The sequence below is a fragment of the Oncorhynchus kisutch genome, linkage group LG15 (genome assembly GCF_002021735.2).
Source record: "Oncorhynchus kisutch isolate 150728-3 linkage group LG15, Okis_V2, whole genome shotgun sequence".
NCBI classification, from domain to species: domain Eukaryota; kingdom Metazoa; phylum Chordata; class Actinopteri; order Salmoniformes; family Salmonidae; genus Oncorhynchus; species Oncorhynchus kisutch.
This window is the reverse complement of record NC_034188.2, coordinates 26907603-26927223: the sequence shown is the minus strand read 5'-3', so window position 1 is coordinate 26927223 and position 19621 is coordinate 26907603. Positions and strand designations below refer to the sequence as shown.

Below are 19621 nucleotides of genomic sequence, written 5' to 3'. Positions count from 1 at the left end.
AAGAGCAATCGAGCAGGGAGGTAGGAGCTATGCAAATTTGAGTGGAACGTTTACATGAAAAGAGAAAGACTCTGGACATTCATTTACAATGTAAATTCTTATGACATGGTGTGACTGAAGCATTCCCAATTTTAAGCGTAACAGAACGTATGAGGTTTGGTGCTTATCAATGCATGTAGGCTATGGCACATCAAACCACGAAAATATGTACAAATGTCATCAGCCAATTACTGTATTCTCTGAACCACAGGCATTTCGATTATCTACTGATGATGGCTGAAAGAGAAAGCTCGGGAAATGGTTTCACTTCTTGTATCTGTTAGCCAATGAAATTAAGAGACACCGAATGAGTCAATGACAACGTCCAATCATAGGCGGAGCAGAAAGTGGGCGTTTATTATGTCTGTAGTGCTGAAGGAGTTCCCCCTCATCCATATAAGTAGAGTTTGATCACAGATGCGCTTGTGGAGTGAGATGACGAGGCCCTGAACAACTTAAACTGGACATTTCTAACAGAGTCTTATCGACTAGACGAAATACCGATTGAGTCTTTGACTGCAAAGGTGAGAGGATAACGCTGACATTTTTGTTTTGGACATGCTGTACTCAGTGGTGTAAATAAAACATTTAAGTACTACTTAAGTAGTTTCTGGGGGTATCTGTACTTTACATTAATATTACAATGGTTGAAAATATTTACGTTTACTCCCCCTACATTCCTAAATAAAATCATGTAATTTTTTACATATATTTTCCCTGGCACCCAAATGTACTCGTTACATTTGGAATGCTTAGCAGTACAGGAAAATCGTCCAATTCACTCACTTATCAAGAGAACATCCCTGGTCATCTACTGCCTCTGATCTGACTGACTCACTAACACAAATGCTTTGTTTGTAAATCTAGTCCGAGTGTTGGTGTGCCGCTGGCTATCTGTAAAAAAAAAGTACATGTAAAACAATTGTGCCGTCTGGTTTGCTTAATATAAGGAATGTGAAATCATTTATACTTTTACTTTTGACACTTAAGTATATTTAAAACCAAATACTTTTAGACTTTTACTTAAGTGACTTTCACTTTTACTTGAGTCATTTTCTAATAAGGTATTTTTTATTTTACTCATTGGGTTATTTTTCCACCACTGGTTGTACCATAGTCAGAACTGCCAGCTCGTGGTCATATTTATGGTTCCTTTGTCGTTGACAGAATAATAGATTTTAAAACGAGTGTCTGCATAAGGCGCTATAGATAAACACATTTTCTAAATGCATATTTGTATAATATATTATTGTGTTTTCCACTAGATTTTAAACTGGTCACCAACTTTTAATAATGCATTCTAAGACATTGATTCACCTGTGTCATTTGCTTATTAGCTATGTTATTGAATGACTTTCCTGCTGGTGGACTCATTGGCTTGGGGGAGATCCCCAGCACTGCAGCAAAGCACGTCATGGTCACTCAAGCTCTTGCATGCCAACCAGCTTGTCACCTCCTGTTATTGTGCTAGCATCTTCATGCTGTCTGAAGTAGGAATGGTGTTTAGGCAATTTATTGGTTAGAGTTTGGCTGGGATAGCTGAACTTGGACCATATGGCAATTTGCGGGACAAGTAAGGCAGTGAAACTGACACATAGCTATGTTTTGGGATTGAGAGACATATCTTAGCACTCTGCCCTGAAGGGAAGCTATGGGCTCCCTTAGACAGTGAGAGTTAAATGATTGGAGCAGAAGAGCGGAGTGTGTCATGCAGCTGTTGTGTCACTGCACCAGGTGTCCTCCTCACATTGACAATGCGGCCACTCTCTCTCTCCTCTCCCCTGGCCGCTCTGCTGCAGCTGTGTCAACAGACCCACACTTCCAGATGGCACGCCCCTCGTGCATCGTTGTCCCTTCCTTGATTGATTACTGACAAGATTTTTGAATGATTCTGAAAAGCTCCATCTATAAAAGTTAAACGTTATTTACACCAGGCCGAGTTTAAACTATTTTATATCCTCTTCTGTCTTACAGACATGGAACCATCACCCCCCAGCACCCCAACCACCTTGAAACCTGGCCCCACCTCCCCTCCCTCAGCTACCCCTAAATCTACCCAAGGCACTAGACCCACCTTGACCCTGCCTATATCCACCTCATCCGTCCCGACCTCTCCGGTCTCAACTTCCTCCTCTTCTCATCCTGGTCCCCCTCTCTCTCCTTCCTCGCCCTCCCTCTCCACCCCTCCTGCCTCCCCCCTGCGGCAGCCCATCAGGCCTGTCTCCCAGGCAGGACGATCCCAGCTCAATGCTGCCAGCCGGTCAGCTGAGGAGAGGAGGGGGGCTGGTGCTGCTAGAGATACCCCGGTCAGCCCCCCTACTACCCCTCTACGACAGGCTTCAGTAGCTCAGCCAGGTGAGTACAGCCAAAGAGACACACACACACACAACACAACACATTACAACACAACTTATTACAACACATTACAACACAACTTATTACAACACAAATTACAACACAACACAACACATTACAACACAACACAACACATTACAACACAACCTATTACAACACAAATTACAACACAACACAACACAACACATTACAACACAACTTATTAAAACACATTACAACACAACGTATTACAACACATTACAACACAACTTATTACAACACAACACATTACAACACAACTTATTACAACACATTACAACACAACACATTACAACACAACACATTACAACACAACACAACACATTACAACACAACATAACATATTACAACACAACTTATTACAACACATTACAACACAACTTATTACAACACAAATTACAACACAACACAACACATTACAACACAACTTATTACAACACATTACAACACAACTTATTACAACACAACTTATTACAACACATTACAACACAACAAATTACAACACAACACATTACACTGCAACTGTAAGGACCGACGACGGAGATGAGAAGCAGGTACGGAGGGTCAACATTTAATGAAGAACAGACATGAAACAAGACAGGCACAGCGTCAGCACACGGGCAAAACAACGCGACATTCGACAATCAATGCAGCAGCAGGGAACAGAGATGGGGAACTGACAAATATAGGGGAGGTAATAAACAGGTGATTGAGTCCAGGTGAGTCCAATAATACGCTGATGTGTATGACGGGAAAAGGCGTGTGCGTAATGATGGTGGCAGGAGTGCGTAATGCAGGGGAGCCTGGCGCCCTCGAGTGCCAGGCGGGAAGAGCTGGAGCAAGCGTGACAACAGCACAACACATCACTTTACAACACATTACAACACAACACATTACAACACAACGCATTACAACACAAGACATTACAACACAACACAACGCATTACAACACAACACAAATTACAAAACAACACATTACAACACAAATTACAACACAACACAAATTACAACACAACACAAATTACAACACAGCACATTACAACACAACACATTACAACACAGCACATTACAACACAACACATTACAACACAGCACATTACAACACAACACATTACAACACAACACATTACAACACACCAAAGCTCAGACAACAATAATAACCATACCACATATTTCTGATAAACGTGTTGGTGTTGTGTCAGTGCCAGGGGGTGAGGAGTAGCTGTTATTATTCAACTGTTATTTTAGGGTTGAGGCGTAGGGCTGGGCTAGGTCCACAATGCTGCCAGGAATCGATGGCATGGATGGGATGGATGGATGTAGAAGCACAGCACATGCGGACGGTTCCCTCTGCTCCTTAGTGACACAACACAGATTTACCACCTCTAGAAGCTTTCTACAGTACAGCAAGACCTCACTTAGCCTACATAGTATAACAAGGACTCTAAAACACATTTGACCATCCTTTGCCTACTCATAGTTCTTTAAAATCACAATCATGCACATCAGATGATGTCATCAGTGATTACAGATGATGTCATCTGAAACATTTATCTTCTGCTGTCTCTTTGACTCCAAAACAGATGATGATGTTGCTGGAGATGATGAATTTGATGTTGAAAAGGATGGATGTTTCCTTCACAAATACACAAACGGTATTGGAGATAGGAAGAAGGACAGGAGTCAGTAACGGTTAGAGAGACTGTCTGTTGGGGGGGCTGGGGGGGGGGGGGGCGCTACTCAAGTGGACTCTGTTCAGTAACAGTTGTTGTGAGCAGTTAGCATCTGTCTATGAAGAATGAATAACACTACAGCTCAAGACTGCTACTGTTTGTGTGAGTCAGACTGTATGCATCTGTTGGTTCCTAAAATGCTATGCAACATCTGTTACTGTATGTATCAATGCTGCCAGTCACCATGTAATAACCTTGTGCCAATAACCATCATGATGAATAGATGGGTGTTGTGTCTCTGTGTAGAGGAGCCAGAGGAGGAGCTGAGTGTGGAGGAGCTGGAGGAGAGGGCCAAGTCTGGAGATGCCAAAGCCCAGGGTAGGGTGAGTATTACCCATAGTCCACCTCAGAGAGACCACCAGAGCAAACATGAATAGTCCTAACATATGAACTACAATGGGTCTTCATAAGGACCCAATGTCATTGTGGGCAGAACTGCAGATTAATTTAGTGTGATTAGAATTGTTTGCATCATCCCACATCTGGCAAGTTTCATTGAATGTGCACATATTGTTGGTGCTATATATTGTGTCTGTGTGTAGATGGGCCGGTACTACTTGGCCCTAGCTGAGGAGAGAGATGAGGAGGTGAACAACTGTACAGCAGTGAGCTGGCTGGTGCAGGCCACCAAACAGGGCCGCAAGGACGCAGTCAAGATGCTACAGCGCTGCCTAGCAACCAGGAAAGGTGATGAGGGGGCACGGCCTAAACCACTAACAGGAAGCATGGTTAGGTGTAGGGTGTAGTTACCCCTAGGCTCTGATCTTAGATCAGTTCAGCATTTCCCCCTACTAATGGTTAAGGTTACAGTTTGGGGGAGGGGAAGCTGATCCTAGATCTGTACCTAGGGGAAACTTCACCCTGGAACAGTATGGCGAACTAGAGCAATTCAAGATAATATTTTTGAATTGCATCTGAAAAAGTACAGTGTGCAATTAAATGGAGTATGCACTTAAACGATAAGAACCTATCAAGAGTCAACTGTCATTGAGAATGTTGAACTAATTGTTTCAGTGCATAGCGTTTATTTTGAGGCATTAAGGTTGAGTTTGTGGTTACCATTAGGCATCACGTCAGAGAACTTTGAGGAGGTGAAGAAGCTGTGTACGGAGACCAGATTTGAGAGAGGAGTGAGGAAGGCTGCTCTGGTCATGTACTGGAAGCTCAACCCAGAGAAGAAGAGAAGGGTGGCAGTGTCTGAGATGCTCGAGAACGTGGAACACGTCAACACTGAGCCAGGTACTGTACTGAACACTGACATGACATAAAGTACCAGTCAAAAGTTTGGACACACCTATTCAGTCAAAGGTTTTTCTTTATTTTTACTATTTTCTACATTGTAGATAAATAGTGAAGACATCAAAACTATGAAATAATCCACATGGAATTAATGCCCCAAAAAACTGTTTTATGTTTTAGATTCTTCGAAGTAGCCACTCTTTGCCTTGATGACAGCTTTGTACAATCTTGGCATTTTCTCAACCAGCTTCACCTGGAATGCTTTTCCAACAATCTTGAAGGTGTTTACACATATGCTGAGTACTTGTTGGCTGCTTTTCCTTCACTCTGCGGTCCAACTCATCCCAAACCATCTTAATTGGGTTGAGGTCGGGTGATTGCGGAGGCCAGGTCATCTGATGCAGCACGATCACTCTCCTTCTTGGTCTAAAAGCCCTTACACAGCCTGGAGGTGTGTTTTGGGTCATTGTCCTGTTGAAAAACAATTGATAGTCCCACTAAGCCCAAACCAGATGGGATGGCGTATCGCTGGAGAATTCTGTGGTAGCTATGCTGGTTAAATGTGCCTTGAATTCTAAATATATCACAGACATTGTCACCAGCAAAGCATCCCCCCACCTCCTCCTCCATGCTTCACGGTACGAACCACACATGCGGTGATCATCCGTTCTCACAAAGACACGGCGGTTGGAACAAAAAATCTCAAATTTGGATTCATCCGACCAAAGGACAGATTTACACCATTGCTCGTTTCTTGGTCCAAGCAATTCTCTTCTTCTCATTGGTGTCCTTTAGTAGTGGTTTCTTTACAGTAATTCGACCATGAAGGCCTGATTCACACAGTCTCCTCTGAACAGTTGATGTTGAGATGTCTGTTACTTGAACTCTGTGAAGCATTTATTTGGGCTGCAATTTCTGAGGCTGGTAACTCTAATGAACTTATCCTCTGCAGCAGAGGTAACTCTGGAGTTGTGTTCGAATACTCATACTAACAGCACTAACTGTAGTATTTGTGATGTGAATTAGGAATATAGTATGCTTATTGGTCATAGTATGCATATAGTTAGTATGCGAAAAGAGCCAATTATGTTGGCTGACAATTTGAAAGCTACACTGTCCTTACGAACCACATAGCATATCATTACAGCAGTATGTACCGGTATGTTAGCTAGCTACCTAACGTTAGTTGGCTACTTACACATCAAACTTGCCAGTATATTAACTATAGGCTAACTAACTACCCAACGTTTGTTGACTTGATTATTCCCGTCAATCTTAGCTTAGCTGAATGGAAAAGTCATTGTGCGTTCCCAATGGACATTCGGGTGGTTCCGTAAATTCGCTCCGGCAATCTACTCAGATTTCAGAGCACTCCTCTGAGTGTACCAGAGCGCAGAAAAGTGCATTTACGAGCGTTCAACACCCATTGAATGTGGCCGATGTCAGTAAACGTCTGGGGAAAAATTAATTAAATTGTTGCCAGCAGCACAGTTAGTCACCAACACTCTAGATAACATGACAACTGCCTCACCATCTCTGCTAGGGCGAGTAAAATGGTCAGAGTGGTCTCATTCATGTCTGTAAGTAGCTAGCAAGCTAGCCAACGTTAGCTTGGGTGCTTGACTGCCGTTGTTAGGTCAGAATGCTCAAATCAACCCAACTCCTCGGCCCAAGCGTGTGTGTGCTCTGAATTTACAAACGGACAATCTGACAGCGCTCTGAATTTACGAGCGCACTCTGGCTTCCAAATTTAATTTAAGAACACATCCGAAGTCGTAAAATGTCATTTGTTATGCTAACTAGCTAGCAAGAGGTTGCATAGCAACAGCATCAACTTCCAGTAGACAGGTGACGAGCTAGTACGCTCAACTGAAAGGATACCGTTTGTTTACAGTATTCTAAAATGAACTAATAGTATGTAGTATATACTCATTAAGTATGTAGTATACAATATGATAGTATCCGTATTCCAAACACAGCTTGGGTCCTCCTTTCCTGTGGCGGTCCTCATGAGAGCCAGTTTCATCATAGGGCTTGATGGTTTTTGCGACTGCACTTGAAGAAACTTTCAAAGTTCTTGAAATTTTCCGGATTGACTGACCTTCATGTAATGATGGACTGTTTCTCTTTGCTTATTGGAGCTGTTCTTGCCATAATATGAACTTGGTCTTTTACCAAATAGGGCTATCTTCTGTATACCACCCCTACCTTGTCACAACACAACTGATTGGCTCAAACACATTAAGAAGGAAAGACATTCCACAAATGAACTTTTAACAAGACACACCTGTTAATTGAAATGCATTCCAGGTGACTACTAAAGAAAAACCCTGGAATGAGTAGGCGTGTCCAGACTTTTGACTGGTACTGTATATGGACACAAATATACACTCAATCACTTCAACTTCAAAATTGTTCTGTTTTGGTTGAGCTTGGCATTAGACTGCTGCATCTAATAAGAACTATATTTTGCTTTGATAACCAACTATAATCTCAGCGTCGGTTCAAACAATAAACCAAACAACATTGTATCGTTATTAGAATCCCCCCCAAAAAGTAATTCTACGTGATTCTAGGCAATTTTTGTTACTGTAAAAACAGCTGTAGCCATGTGCTTTTTGTTTACATTCTATTTTTAGCTGATATGACAGCGAATACATTCATGCAGCATATCAAACTGGGATAATGTTGTAGGTTACACTGGCAAGTACAATAATATTATATTTACCAGAGCATATTATTTCATTATAAATCTGATTATTTCACATGGAGATGTGGGAATCTAAAAGGCTAGCTAGCTTATTGGCTATGTTAGCCAGCTAACTAGCAAGGGGAGACAACCAAAACGGGATTTTTCTTTACTTTCAACTCAAATGAGAAGACAACAAGAGAACCTCTGCTATTGCCCCTTTGTGGATGTTGCTATTTGGGAGTCTAAGACGGCGAGGCATCATGTTACCAAATGGTGCACATTAGTAAAAACTTTGTGTTTCTCTGTAATTCCTCCATCCCAAGATGACGCTGCCACCCAGGGCCCCATATCCAGCTCCATGCAGAAACAGAGGAGAGTTCTGGAGAGCCTCGTCACCAGCAAAGGTTGGTGTGTGTTTATGTGCTATAGAATCAAATGGAAAGGTAATGTAATAGTGAGTAAGGACTACCTCTCTGTGTGTGTCTCTGCAGCCAGTTGCTATGACGTGGGTCTGGATGACTTTGTAGAGACCACTAAGAAGTACGCTCAGGGCATCCCCCCCTCTACCACTATGGCTGGGGACGGCGGTGACGATGACGATGATGAAGCTGTGAAGAACCCAGACGACTTGCCCCTTCACAAGAAGGTCTGAACATTTTTATTTCTCTGGGAATGCATGTGTTCATAACATCTTCACACACAGATATAATTATCTTGCTCATCTATTTACCCTCTCTGTCTCTCGGTCTCGCTCTCTGTCACTCCCTCTCCATTTCCCTTTCTCTCCCCTAGGTGTTGAAGTTCCCCCTACATGCCCTGTTGGAGATCAAGGAGCACCTGATTAACTGGGCGTCCCGGGCAGGCATGCAGTGGCTCAGTGCCCTCATCCCCACGCACCACATCAACGCTCTCATCTTCTTCTTCATCATCAGCAACCTCACCATCGACTTCTTCATCTTTCTCATCCCCCTGCTCATCTTCTACCTGTCCTTGTTCTCCATGGTCATCTGCACACTGCGCGTCTTCCAGGTGGGATACCCTTCACACGGCTCTGGCCTTAGAGCAGAGGAACTGAAAGAGGATAACCTGTAACAAACTAGCAAGTACTCTCATTTAGGGAGTACTTGACCTTTGGTGTTTTCTTGGAAAACAGAATGAAAATGGTTATAGTATGTAACTGTTATCCCATGACAGTATGTAAAAAGTTATTCCATGACAGCTATAGGATGTGTGTGTTCAGTGTGTAAAGAGCTGTTGGTGTTGTTCTTGTTCTGTAAAGAGCTGTTGGTGTTGTTCTTGTTCTGTAAAGAGCTGTTGGTGTTGTTCTTGTTCTGTAAAGAGCTGTTGGTGTTGTTCTTGTTCTGTAAAGAGCTGTTGGTGTTGTTCTTGTTCTGTAAAGAGCTGTTGGTGTTGTTCTTGATCTGTAAAGAGCTACCGGTGTTGTTCTTGTTCTGTAAAGAGCTGTTGGTGTTGTTCTTGTTCTGTAAAGAGCTACCGGTGTTGTTCTTGATCTGTAAAGAGCTGTCGGTGTTGTTCTTGATCTGTAAAGAGCTGTTGGTGTTGTTCTTATTCTGTAAAGAGCTGTCGGTGTTGTTCTTGATCTGTAAAGAGCTGTCAGTGTTGTTCTTGTTCTGTAAAGAGCTGTTGGTGTTGTTCTTGTTCTGTAAAGAGCTGTTGGTGTTGTTCTTGTTCTGTAGAGAGCTGTTGGTGTTGTTCTTGTTCTTGTTCTGTAAAGAGCCGTTGGTGTTGTTCTTGATCTGTAAAGAGCCGTTGGTGTTGTTCTTCCAGAACTCAATGATGACTTACAGGTAGTTTTAAAAGTAGTAGTGGTAGTGGGTTGCTAGGTAACGATGTAAACGATGCCACTTTATATGAACATGGCCATGTGTATGTTGTCTCATATATCATGGGCAGGAGAGGCTCTAACAACCATTGTATATTGAGTGTTCAGTGTGTAAAGAGCTGTTGGTGTTGTTCTTCCAGAACTCCAAGGCGTGGGAGAACTTCCGGGCCCTTACAGAACTGCTGTTACGTTTTGAGCCCGGCCTGGACCTAGAGCAAGCTGAGACTAACTTCGGCTGGACCCACCTGGAGCCCTACCTCTACTTCCTGCTGTCAGTGGTCTTCGTGGTCTTCTCCTTCCCCGTGGCTGACAAGACCTGGATCCCCTGCTCCGAGCTGGCCACCGTGGCCCTGTTCTTCACCGTCACCTCCTTCCTCAGCCTCCAAGCCTCCGCTGAGCTCTTCGCCCGCCGCGCCCTGCTCACAGAGGTCTTATCGGGGGTCTGTGCCCTTACACAACTATTACCTGATAGTGTCTGGTTCCTGCGGGTGTTAGGCACAACGTTTGTGACGGTGCCGCTAGGGGAGATGGTGGCGCTGAACGTGGGCGTGCCGTGTCTTCTCTACGGGCACCTGATCTACCTGCTGTTCCGCATGGCCCAGCGGAGGGGCTTCAGGGGCACCTACCTCTGCCTCGTACCCTACATGGTCTGCTTCGTCTGGTGTGAGCTCTGCCTGGCCCTGCTCCACTCCTCCTCCACCATCGGTCTGATTCGGACCTGTGCGGGCTACCTCCTCTTCCTGTTCGCACTGCCTGTCCTCACCTTAGGCTTGGCGGCCATGTTGCTCTTCAAGGTCCTCCAGTGGTTCATGGCTCTGGAGATCACCAAGATGCTGGTGACTCTGACTGTTTGCACGGTCCCGTTTGTGTTGCGGATGTGGATGCGGTTCAGCCTGAACCCGCTGGTGGTGGCACGGTTCCTGTCACGAAGCAGCGTGGTGAAGCTCATCCTGGTGTGGCTAAGTGCTTTGATGATGTTCTGCTGGATGTATGTCTACCGCTCAGAAGGCATGAAGGTAATCACAAGAAGTAGTTTACTACATTATGCTACATTATGCCCAAAGCGCTAATTAAAACAAAATACAGGTTCTAGCATATTTACATAGTAAAGAACAACAGAATGACAGAAGCAGATCTAATTGCTGGCAGCAGAGTATTATTTACAGCAGAGTGCTATTTACAGCAGAGTGCTATTTACAGCAGAGTACTATTTACAGCAGAGTGATAGTATTATTTACAGCAGAGTATTATTTACAGCAGAGTGCTATTTACAGCAGAGTGCTATTTACAGCAGAGTATTATTTACAGCAGAGTGCTATTTACAGCAGAGTGCTATTTACAGCAGAGTATTATTCACAGCAGAGTATTATTCACAGCAGAGTGCTATTTACAGCAGAGTGCTATTTACATCAGAGTGCTATTTACAACAGAGTGCTATTTACAACAGAGTACTATTTACAACAGAGTACTATTTACAACAGAGTGCTATTTACAACAGAGTGCTATTTACAACAGAGTACTATTTACAACAGAGTACTATTTACAACAGAGTGCTATTTACAACAGAGTACTATTTACAACAGAGTACTATTTACAACAGAGTACTATTTACAACAGAGTGCTATTTACAACAGAGTACTATTTACATCAGAGTGCTATTTACAACAGAGTACTATTTACAGCAGAGTGCTATTTACAACAGAGTACTATTTACAACAGAGTACTATTTACAGCAGAGTGCTATTTACAACAGAGTGCTATTTACAACAGAGTACTATTTACAACAGAGTACTATTTACAACAGAGTACTATTTACAACAGAGTGCTTTTTACAACAGAGTACTATTTACATCAGAGTGCTATTTACAACAGAGTACTATTTACAACAGAGTACTATTTACAACAGAGTACTATTTACAACAGAGTGCTATTTACAACAGAGTACTATTTACAGCAGAGTACTATTTACAACAGAGTGCTATTTACAACAGAGTACTATTTACAGTGCTCAAATGTAACAACATTAAGAATACAGTAAGTGTATGAAAAGCATTAAATGGAATACATTAACAATCTCAAAATAAAGTTGAACCAAATGTGAATGTGTGTTGAACAGGTGTATAACTCCACCCTCACGTGGCCGGAGTACAGTAACCTGTGTGGGCCCAAGGCCTGGAAGGAATACAACATGGCCCAAACCCAGATCCTGTGTTCTCACCTGGAGGGCCACCGGGTCACCTGGACAGGACGCTTCAAATACGCCCGCATTACCGACATCGAGAACGGAGCCCAGTCCATCATCGGCCTACTTCCTGTGTCCGTAGGGAACTGGATGAGATGTCTCTATGGTGAGGCCTATCCCCTCTGTGAAAACACCACCGACCCCACTGCCCCTCACCAGGCCCTTCCCACACCTCTTCCAGAAGACCCCTTATGCAAACTGAAAAAGCTGGCCAAACACGAGTGCCACGTGAAGCACTTCGACCGCCACAAGTTCGAGGTGACCTTGGGCATGCCCCTGGAGAGGAAGAGTAAGAACGGGACCATCATAGAGGACGAAGACGCCACCAAGGACATCGTCCTGAAGGCCAGTAGTGAGTTTGGCCCAGTGCTGCTGCACCTGAGCGCTGGCAGCTTGGTAGAGTTCAGTACGGTTCTAGAAGGACGCTTGGGCTCCAAGTGGCCTGTGTTTGAGCTGAAGGCCATCCACTGTCTGATGTGTGCGGACGCCCGAGTGCCCAGCGGCAGGCAGTATAAGATAGAACACGACTGGAGGCACACGGCCCAGGAGGCACTGCAGTTTGCCTTTGACTTCTTCTTCAACCCATTCCTCACCGCACGGCTGAAGCAGGACACTGAGACACAGACCACACAGGGCAGAGGAGGATTAGACCAAGGCTAGTGGTGGATAAATGCAGAGGACTGTACACTATGTGGAGTGTATAAGTGTACACTATGCGCAGTGTGTAAGTGTACACTGAGAGAACTCATTTCAGTATGGATTGTAAGTAATGCATCATGTCGACCACTATCAGGAGTGTCTGAGTGTACACTATGTGGAGTGTACACTGGGAATATACACACAATCACATAAAGGTTTGTCAGTAAGACTATGCTGGAGTTCCAGTACCGCGGTTCAACTGCTTCTAGTGGTGTGTGTGTGTGTGTGTGTGTGTGTGTGTGTGTGTGTGTGTGTGTGTGTGTGTGTGTGTGTGTGTGTGTGTGTGTGTGTGTGTGTGTGTGTGTGTGTGTGTGTGTGTGTGTGTGTGTGTGTGTGTGTGTGTGTGCGTGCTCTATGAGCCCCTACTGTAGACTAGTAAAACCAGCTTAGAATCATAGTTGAATTGTGCTTATGGCTAAACTATGGGTGTGTGTTTGTAGTGTGTGTGTGTTTTCATAGCTGCTGAGTCATGGTGGGATAGGATAATATCACATAACATAACGAACCACTGGATTACAAAGGAGGGAGACAATTTACACTAACTTTACACTTTCATACACCTCAAACACAATCACTTCCACACAAATACACACACCACCTCAACCTCCTCATTCATAGCCAGTGTTTTCGGTCTGTCAACGTTTGAGAAAGTGTGTGGGACAATGCCGATCAACATTGTGGCCAATAAGCTTATTGACTTGCTCTTGACATGCAGTCCAAATGTCTAATTCTGCATGCCATTCATCCATATAGGCCTGCTGTTTGTATCCATGACACTAAGGGCTAAATTCTATCATATTCGCACTAGCCGACACCCGCATAACTGTGTTAGAGCTGTCAAATCCACAAGCGGCTCCTGGTATTATACCTAGCAGACATTGCCATTGGCTGTATGGAGTCGCATTAAGAGAAATCCCATGCAGCTTTGTTTTACAAGTTGGAACACTGGAATATGAGATGTAATGAAATGAAATCCTCATTATTTAGTTGATTGATTTTTCAATTTGAGCGTAATTATTTCTATATGGCCTTCACGTTCTCATTCTGAACTTCTAACGTGAGTGGGACGGGTGGGAAGGGTGTGACTGGTGTGACGGGTGGGACGGGTGTGAAGGGTGTGGCGGGTGGGAAGGGTGTGACGGGTGGGAAGGGTGTGACGGGTGGGACGGGTGTGACGGGTGTGACGGGTGGAACGGGTGTGGCTTCGTGACAATGATCAAGAGCAGCCGCTCACTGATTTGACAGCTCCAACGCAGTTCCACCTCTGACACCTCCAAAACATCCGCTGGTTAACGATCTGATTGAATCTAGGCCTTACTGTACATTTTTTTGTCTGTTGTTTGACTTAGTCTACATATGAAGTAAAAGTTGGACTTTTTAACTACATTTAATATACTCAGTAGTGTTTGTGTTTTACGTATGAATTGTGTTTTCAAAATGAACTGCCTTTTTTAACAGTTTGAGGCCTTAATTCAGTTTCATTTTAGATACTTGTAACGTATTGTACAGTTCTTGAATAGTTTTTCATTATAAGATCATGATGGAGAAACAAATGGACTTAAACTGTTCCAGTTGTCTCCTTAAATATTGAGCTTTAATCATTGTCATGTTGATACACTTCTTGTTGTGAATATTAAGTGCCCTGTCTATTCAAATCACATTGGTAAATAGTTCTGATGCCACATTAACCTAGCAGCGTATAGGCTACTGAAATTGTGTCAGCGTTTCTCTTTACAGAGAATGACATATTCAACCTCCGATAGTTGACCTGTAACAAAGTGCACTTGTGTCCAAATAGATTTTTGCCCCGTTCTGTTCTGATCTGATCCCACAGTTCCAGTTTGCAGCAGGCCTCTAATGATGAGGTCACTGTCACAGGATGTGATGTCACTATTGTAACCCTCTACTCTACCGTGACCAATAAACCAATCATGGAAATGTAAACCTCTCCTTCCTGAAGGGTTATTGCAATCACACATACAAAGTTCGGATTTGGCTTCATTGTTGTAATGACAGTGTATTACCACTAGGTGGTGGTCAAGACTACAACACAGAGACTCATCCACCTCGGGACTGTTTCAGTGATCTAGTTCAAATACACTGCTCAAAAAAATAAAGCGAACACTAAAATAACACATCCTAGATCTGAATGAATTAAATATTCTTATTAAATACTTTTTTCTTTACATAGTTGAATGTGCTGACAACAAAATCATACAAAAATGATCAATGGAAATCAAATGTATCAACCCATGGAGTTCTGGATTTGGAGTGACACTCAAAATTAAAGTGGAAAACCACACAACAGGCTGATCCAACTTTGATGTAATGTCCTTAAAACAAGTCAAAATGAGGCTCAGTAGTGTGTGTGGCCTCCATGTGCCTGTATGACCTCCCTACAACGCCTGGGCATGCTCCTGATGAGGTGGTGGATGGTCTCCTGAGGGATCTCCTCCCAGACCTGGACTAAAGCATCCGCCAAGTCCTGGACAGTCTGTGGTGCAACGTGGCATTGGTGGATGGAGCGAGACATGATGTCCCAGATGTGCTCAATTGGATCCAGGTCTGGGGAACGGGCGGGCCAGTCCATAGCATCAATGCCTTCCTCTTGCAGGAACTGCTGACACACTCCAGCCACATGAGGTCTAGCATTGTCTTGCATTAGGAGGAACCCAGGGCCAACCGCACCAGCATATGGTCTCACAAGGGGTCTGAGGATCTCATCTCGGTACCTAATGGCAGTCAGGCTACCTCTGGCGAGCACATGGAGGGCTGTGCGGCCCCCCAAAGAAATGCCACCCCACACCATGACTGACCCACCACCAAAGCGGTCATGCTGGAGGATGTTGCAGGCAGCAGAACGTTCTCCACGGCGTCTCCAGACTCTGTCACGTCTGTCACGTGCTCAGTGTGAACCTGCTTTCATCTGTGAAGTGCACAGGGCGCCAGTGGCGAATTTGCCAATCTTGGTGTTCTCTGGCAAATGCCAAACGTCCTGCACGGTGTTGGGCTGTAAGCACAACCCCCACCTGTGGACGTCGGGCCCTCATACCACCCTCATGGAGTCTGTTTCTGACCGTTTGAGCAGACACATGCACATTTGTGGCCTGCTGGAGGTCATTTTGCAGGGCTCTGGCAGTGCTCCTCCTGCTCCTCCTTGCACAAAGGTGGAGGTAGCGGTCCTGCTGCTGGGTTGTTGCCCTCCTACGGCCTCCTCCACGTCTCCTGATGTACTGGCCTGTCTCCTGGTAGCGCCTCCATGCTCTGGACACTACGCTGACAGACACAGCAAACCTTCTTGCCACCTTCTTGCCACCTGGATGAGCTGCACTACCTGAGCCACTTGTGTGGGTTGTAGACTCCGTCTCATGCTACCACTAGAGTGAAAGCACCGCCAACATTCGAAAAGTGACCAGAACATCAGCCAGGAAGCATAGGAACTGAGAAGTGGTCTGTGGTCACCACCTGCAGAACCACTCCTTTATTGGGGTTGTCTTGCTAATTGCCTATAATTTCCACCTATTGTCTATTCCATTTGCACAACAGCATGTGAAATGTATTGTCAATCAGTTTTGCTTCCTAAGTGGACAGTTTGATTTCATAGAAGTGTGATTGACTTGGAGTTACATTGTGTTGTTTAAGTGTTCCCTTTATTTTTGTGAGCAGTGTATATTGATCCATATGAAGACTAATGTTGCAGCTACACACCTATAAAGTACACAAACAGCAATGAATAAATTAATAGCACTCACTATACATCAATGTTAACTGATTGAATAGTGATCATATTGGAATTGATTATTTAACAGCTACAGAAGTTAAATTTTTATTTATTTATTTATCTGTTGTTTTACCAGGTAAATTGACTGAGAACACGTTCTCATTTGCAGCAAATGACCTGGGGAATAGTTACAGGGGAGAGGAGGGGGATGAATGAGCCAATTGTAAACTGGGGATTATTTTGGTGACTGTTATGGTTTGAGGGCCAGATTGGGAATTTAGCCAGGACACCGGGGTTAACACCCCTACGATAAGTGCCATGGGATCTTTAATGACCTCAGAGAGTCAGGACACCCGTTTAAACATCCAATCCGAAAGACGGCACCCTACACAGGGTAGTGTCCCCAATCACTGCCCTGGGGAATTTAGATTTTTTTTTTAGACCAGAGGAAAGAGTGCCTCCTACTGGCCCACCCAGGAACTGACCAGGACCAACCCTGCTTAGCTTCAAAAGCAAGCCAGCAGTGGTATGCAGGGTGGTATGCTGCTGGAAGTGGTGCTGCTGCTGAAAGACACCACAGCCTAACCCTAACCCATAGGATGCAATATTGTTGAAATCTTTATTCAGAAAAAAAAATAACATTAACATATTCGTAATTGTTCATGAGATTTTTTTTCCCGTTGAAAATACATGAACACAACATATGTGAATCAATGGCAGGGCAGCAGGACATGAAATCAAACACAAGTGACAGATGTTTAAAAAATACAGAAGTTAACAATAACTTCTCCAAAAAAATCTGAATTTGTTCAAAGGCTAGAGGGAAGAGTTTAATAATCTCTCTCTTGTTGCCATGAACACCATCATCAGAGATGATCGGCTCTGCACTCTTGGTTCTTGATCCGAAACAACAAACCTAGAAATGTCAAAAAGAGTTGAATATACAGCAGATACCATTCAGGCCCTTTAAAGGTTTAGATTGCAACCCTGATAAAACGTTCCTTTAAAGGTTTAGATTACAACGTTGATTAAACATTCTTTTAAAGGTTTAGATTACAACCCTGATAAATCATATCTTTAAAGGTTTAGATTACAACCCTGATAAAACAGTCCTTTAAAGGTTTAGATTACAACGTTGATTAAACATTCTTTTAAAGGTTTAGATTACAACCCTGATAAATCATATCTTTAAAGGTTTAGATTACAACCCTGATAAAACGTTCCTTTAAAGGTTTAGATTACAACGTTAATTAAACATTCTTTTAAAGGTTTAGATTACAACCCTGATAAAACAGTCCTTTAAAGGTTTAGATTACAACCCTGATAAAACATTCCTTTAACAGTTTAGATTACAACGTTGATAAAACATTCCTTTAAAGGTTTAGATTACAACGTTGATAAAACATTCCTTTAACAGTTTAGTTTACAACGTTGATAAAACATTCCCCATACCTCTGGTTCAGTATCTTCATGTAAAACTATGTATTATTTGGGCTTCATTTCAAATGTACACCGTAAAACTGAACACTGGTAAACATGCTTTTTGTGTCCGGTAAACACAAACAAAAGGATAGCTCTTTGTTGTTGTCTATGGTAACTAGTGCTGTGTAGAGGCAGAGCTCCAGAAGCCTTTTTACAGCCTGTTTATGGTTAGAAAGGCAGCCAGTAAATTTATATAAACAAAAAAAAAATCCATCATGCAGCATATTTTTTGCTTGATTGTTGGACTTGATTTTTGCTTCATTCCTTGTGTTTCATTGCAAAGTAGCACAACACAGCCAAGTTCCCCAGCAGTCTTCACAATCAACTGAAACATCAGGATTAAATGTCACCTAGGTGTGACAGGCAGCCTTGTGGAACCCAACGTCCTACTTACTAATGTCTCATGTACCATTTTAACTGTCATTGTCATCACTTTTACCATCACCATCATCATCATCATTAATGATAATTCAAATCATGTAACATGTAACATGATTTAACAAAAAAACTAATTAGACTTCAAACATTCCGCAAACACTTCCACTAGTTACCACCAGGAACCACAAAGGGTTTTTTACACCAACGTCAAGAATCAGTCCAGAATGTAGGAGAGGACTGAGCACAGACATGTACAGAAACAGAGTGAGGAGGAAGGGGAAGAAGGGCAGATGATCAGAAAAAGGCAGACACATGTGAAAGCTCCTCCTGTCAAGAGGTCAAACCCCTCAGAATGCAAAAATGACCAATAGCAAAACAAACACCATCAGATCAGCCACAATCCAGAGGTCAACAGTGAACACATCCATGATTTAGAATTCCATAAACCATAATCCAGCATCATTCTTATTGGGTTATCCAGCTCCCCCTGTCTGGTCCTAGGGTGGACCGGTCCATCCACTGAGAACTGTGGAGTGTGTGTCTTTACAGCATCTCCCTGTCATCTAGAGAGAGAGAGAGAGAGTGTGTGTCTTTACAGCATCTCCCTGTCATCTAGAGAGAGAGAGAGAGAGAGAGAGTGTGTGTGTGTGTGTATGTGTGCATATGTTCTTGCTTGCCTTACTGTCTGAATGAATGTTTGCATCAGTGTGTGTGTGTGTGTACGTCTCCAGCCTCCTGCTCTCTCTCTCAGCCATGCATCTCCTGGTTGAGTTTGTCCTGGAAGATGTACAGGTTGTTGGTGGCAGCGATGGCGATGATGTTCTCCGTGGGGTGCCAGGCCGTGTGCAGGATCTTCTTGGTGAAGTCCAGGCTGTCCACGCTGATGTCATCCTTGCGTCGTTTCCCGCCCTGGCAGACGCGCCGAGGCTTGAGCACGGCCCGGGGCTTACTGCTCTCCCTGGACGCCTCCAGGGTCACGTCACGGTTGGTGTTCCGGTCAAACATCCGGAAGAAATTGTTGTAGGCCCCAGTCATGATCACACTGGGAGAGGAGGATGGAGGGAGAGAGAGAGAAGAGTTGAGAGGAGACAAAGGAAGTCAATGTGCCTAGGTCCTTGAGAATGTCCTATTCTGCCCTTGTGCTGAATAACGCCATGAGCACAGACATTCATTCCCAGAG

At 43.7% G+C, this 19621-nt stretch overlaps 2 protein-coding genes across 5 annotated transcripts in view; one reads left to right on the top strand and one right to left on the bottom strand.

Annotated features, from left to right (window-relative positions):
• The first annotated feature begins 460 nt into the window (after positions 1–460).
• On the top strand, positions 461–13116 carry LOC109905089 (wolframin-like). The gene is made up of 10 exons (XM_020502259.2): positions 461–563; positions 2014–2394; positions 4392–4468; positions 4688–4832; positions 5211–5384; positions 8400–8480; positions 8568–8722; positions 8869–9105; positions 10060–10935; positions 12036–13116. The coding sequence occupies exons 2-10, from the start codon at positions 2016–2018 to the stop codon at positions 12819–12821; spliced, it is 2910 nt and encodes a 969-aa protein (XP_020357848.1). The 5' UTR covers positions 461–563; positions 2014–2015; the 3' UTR covers positions 12822–13116.
• A 4070-nt stretch (positions 13117–17186) lies between these two features.
• Positions 17187–19621, bottom strand: part of LOC109905088 (serine/threonine-protein phosphatase 2A 55 kDa regulatory subunit B gamma isoform-like) — a 40080-nt gene continuing 37645 nt past the window's right edge. For all 4 annotated transcript variants that reach the window (XM_031789955.1, XM_031789956.1, XM_031789954.1 and 1 more), the window contains one exon: positions 17187–19483. In XM_031789955.1, coding sequence (XP_031645815.1) covers positions 19189–19483 — 295 coding nt within the window. In that variant the 3' untranslated portion in view covers positions 17187–19188. The remainder of the gene's footprint in view (positions 19484–19621) is intronic.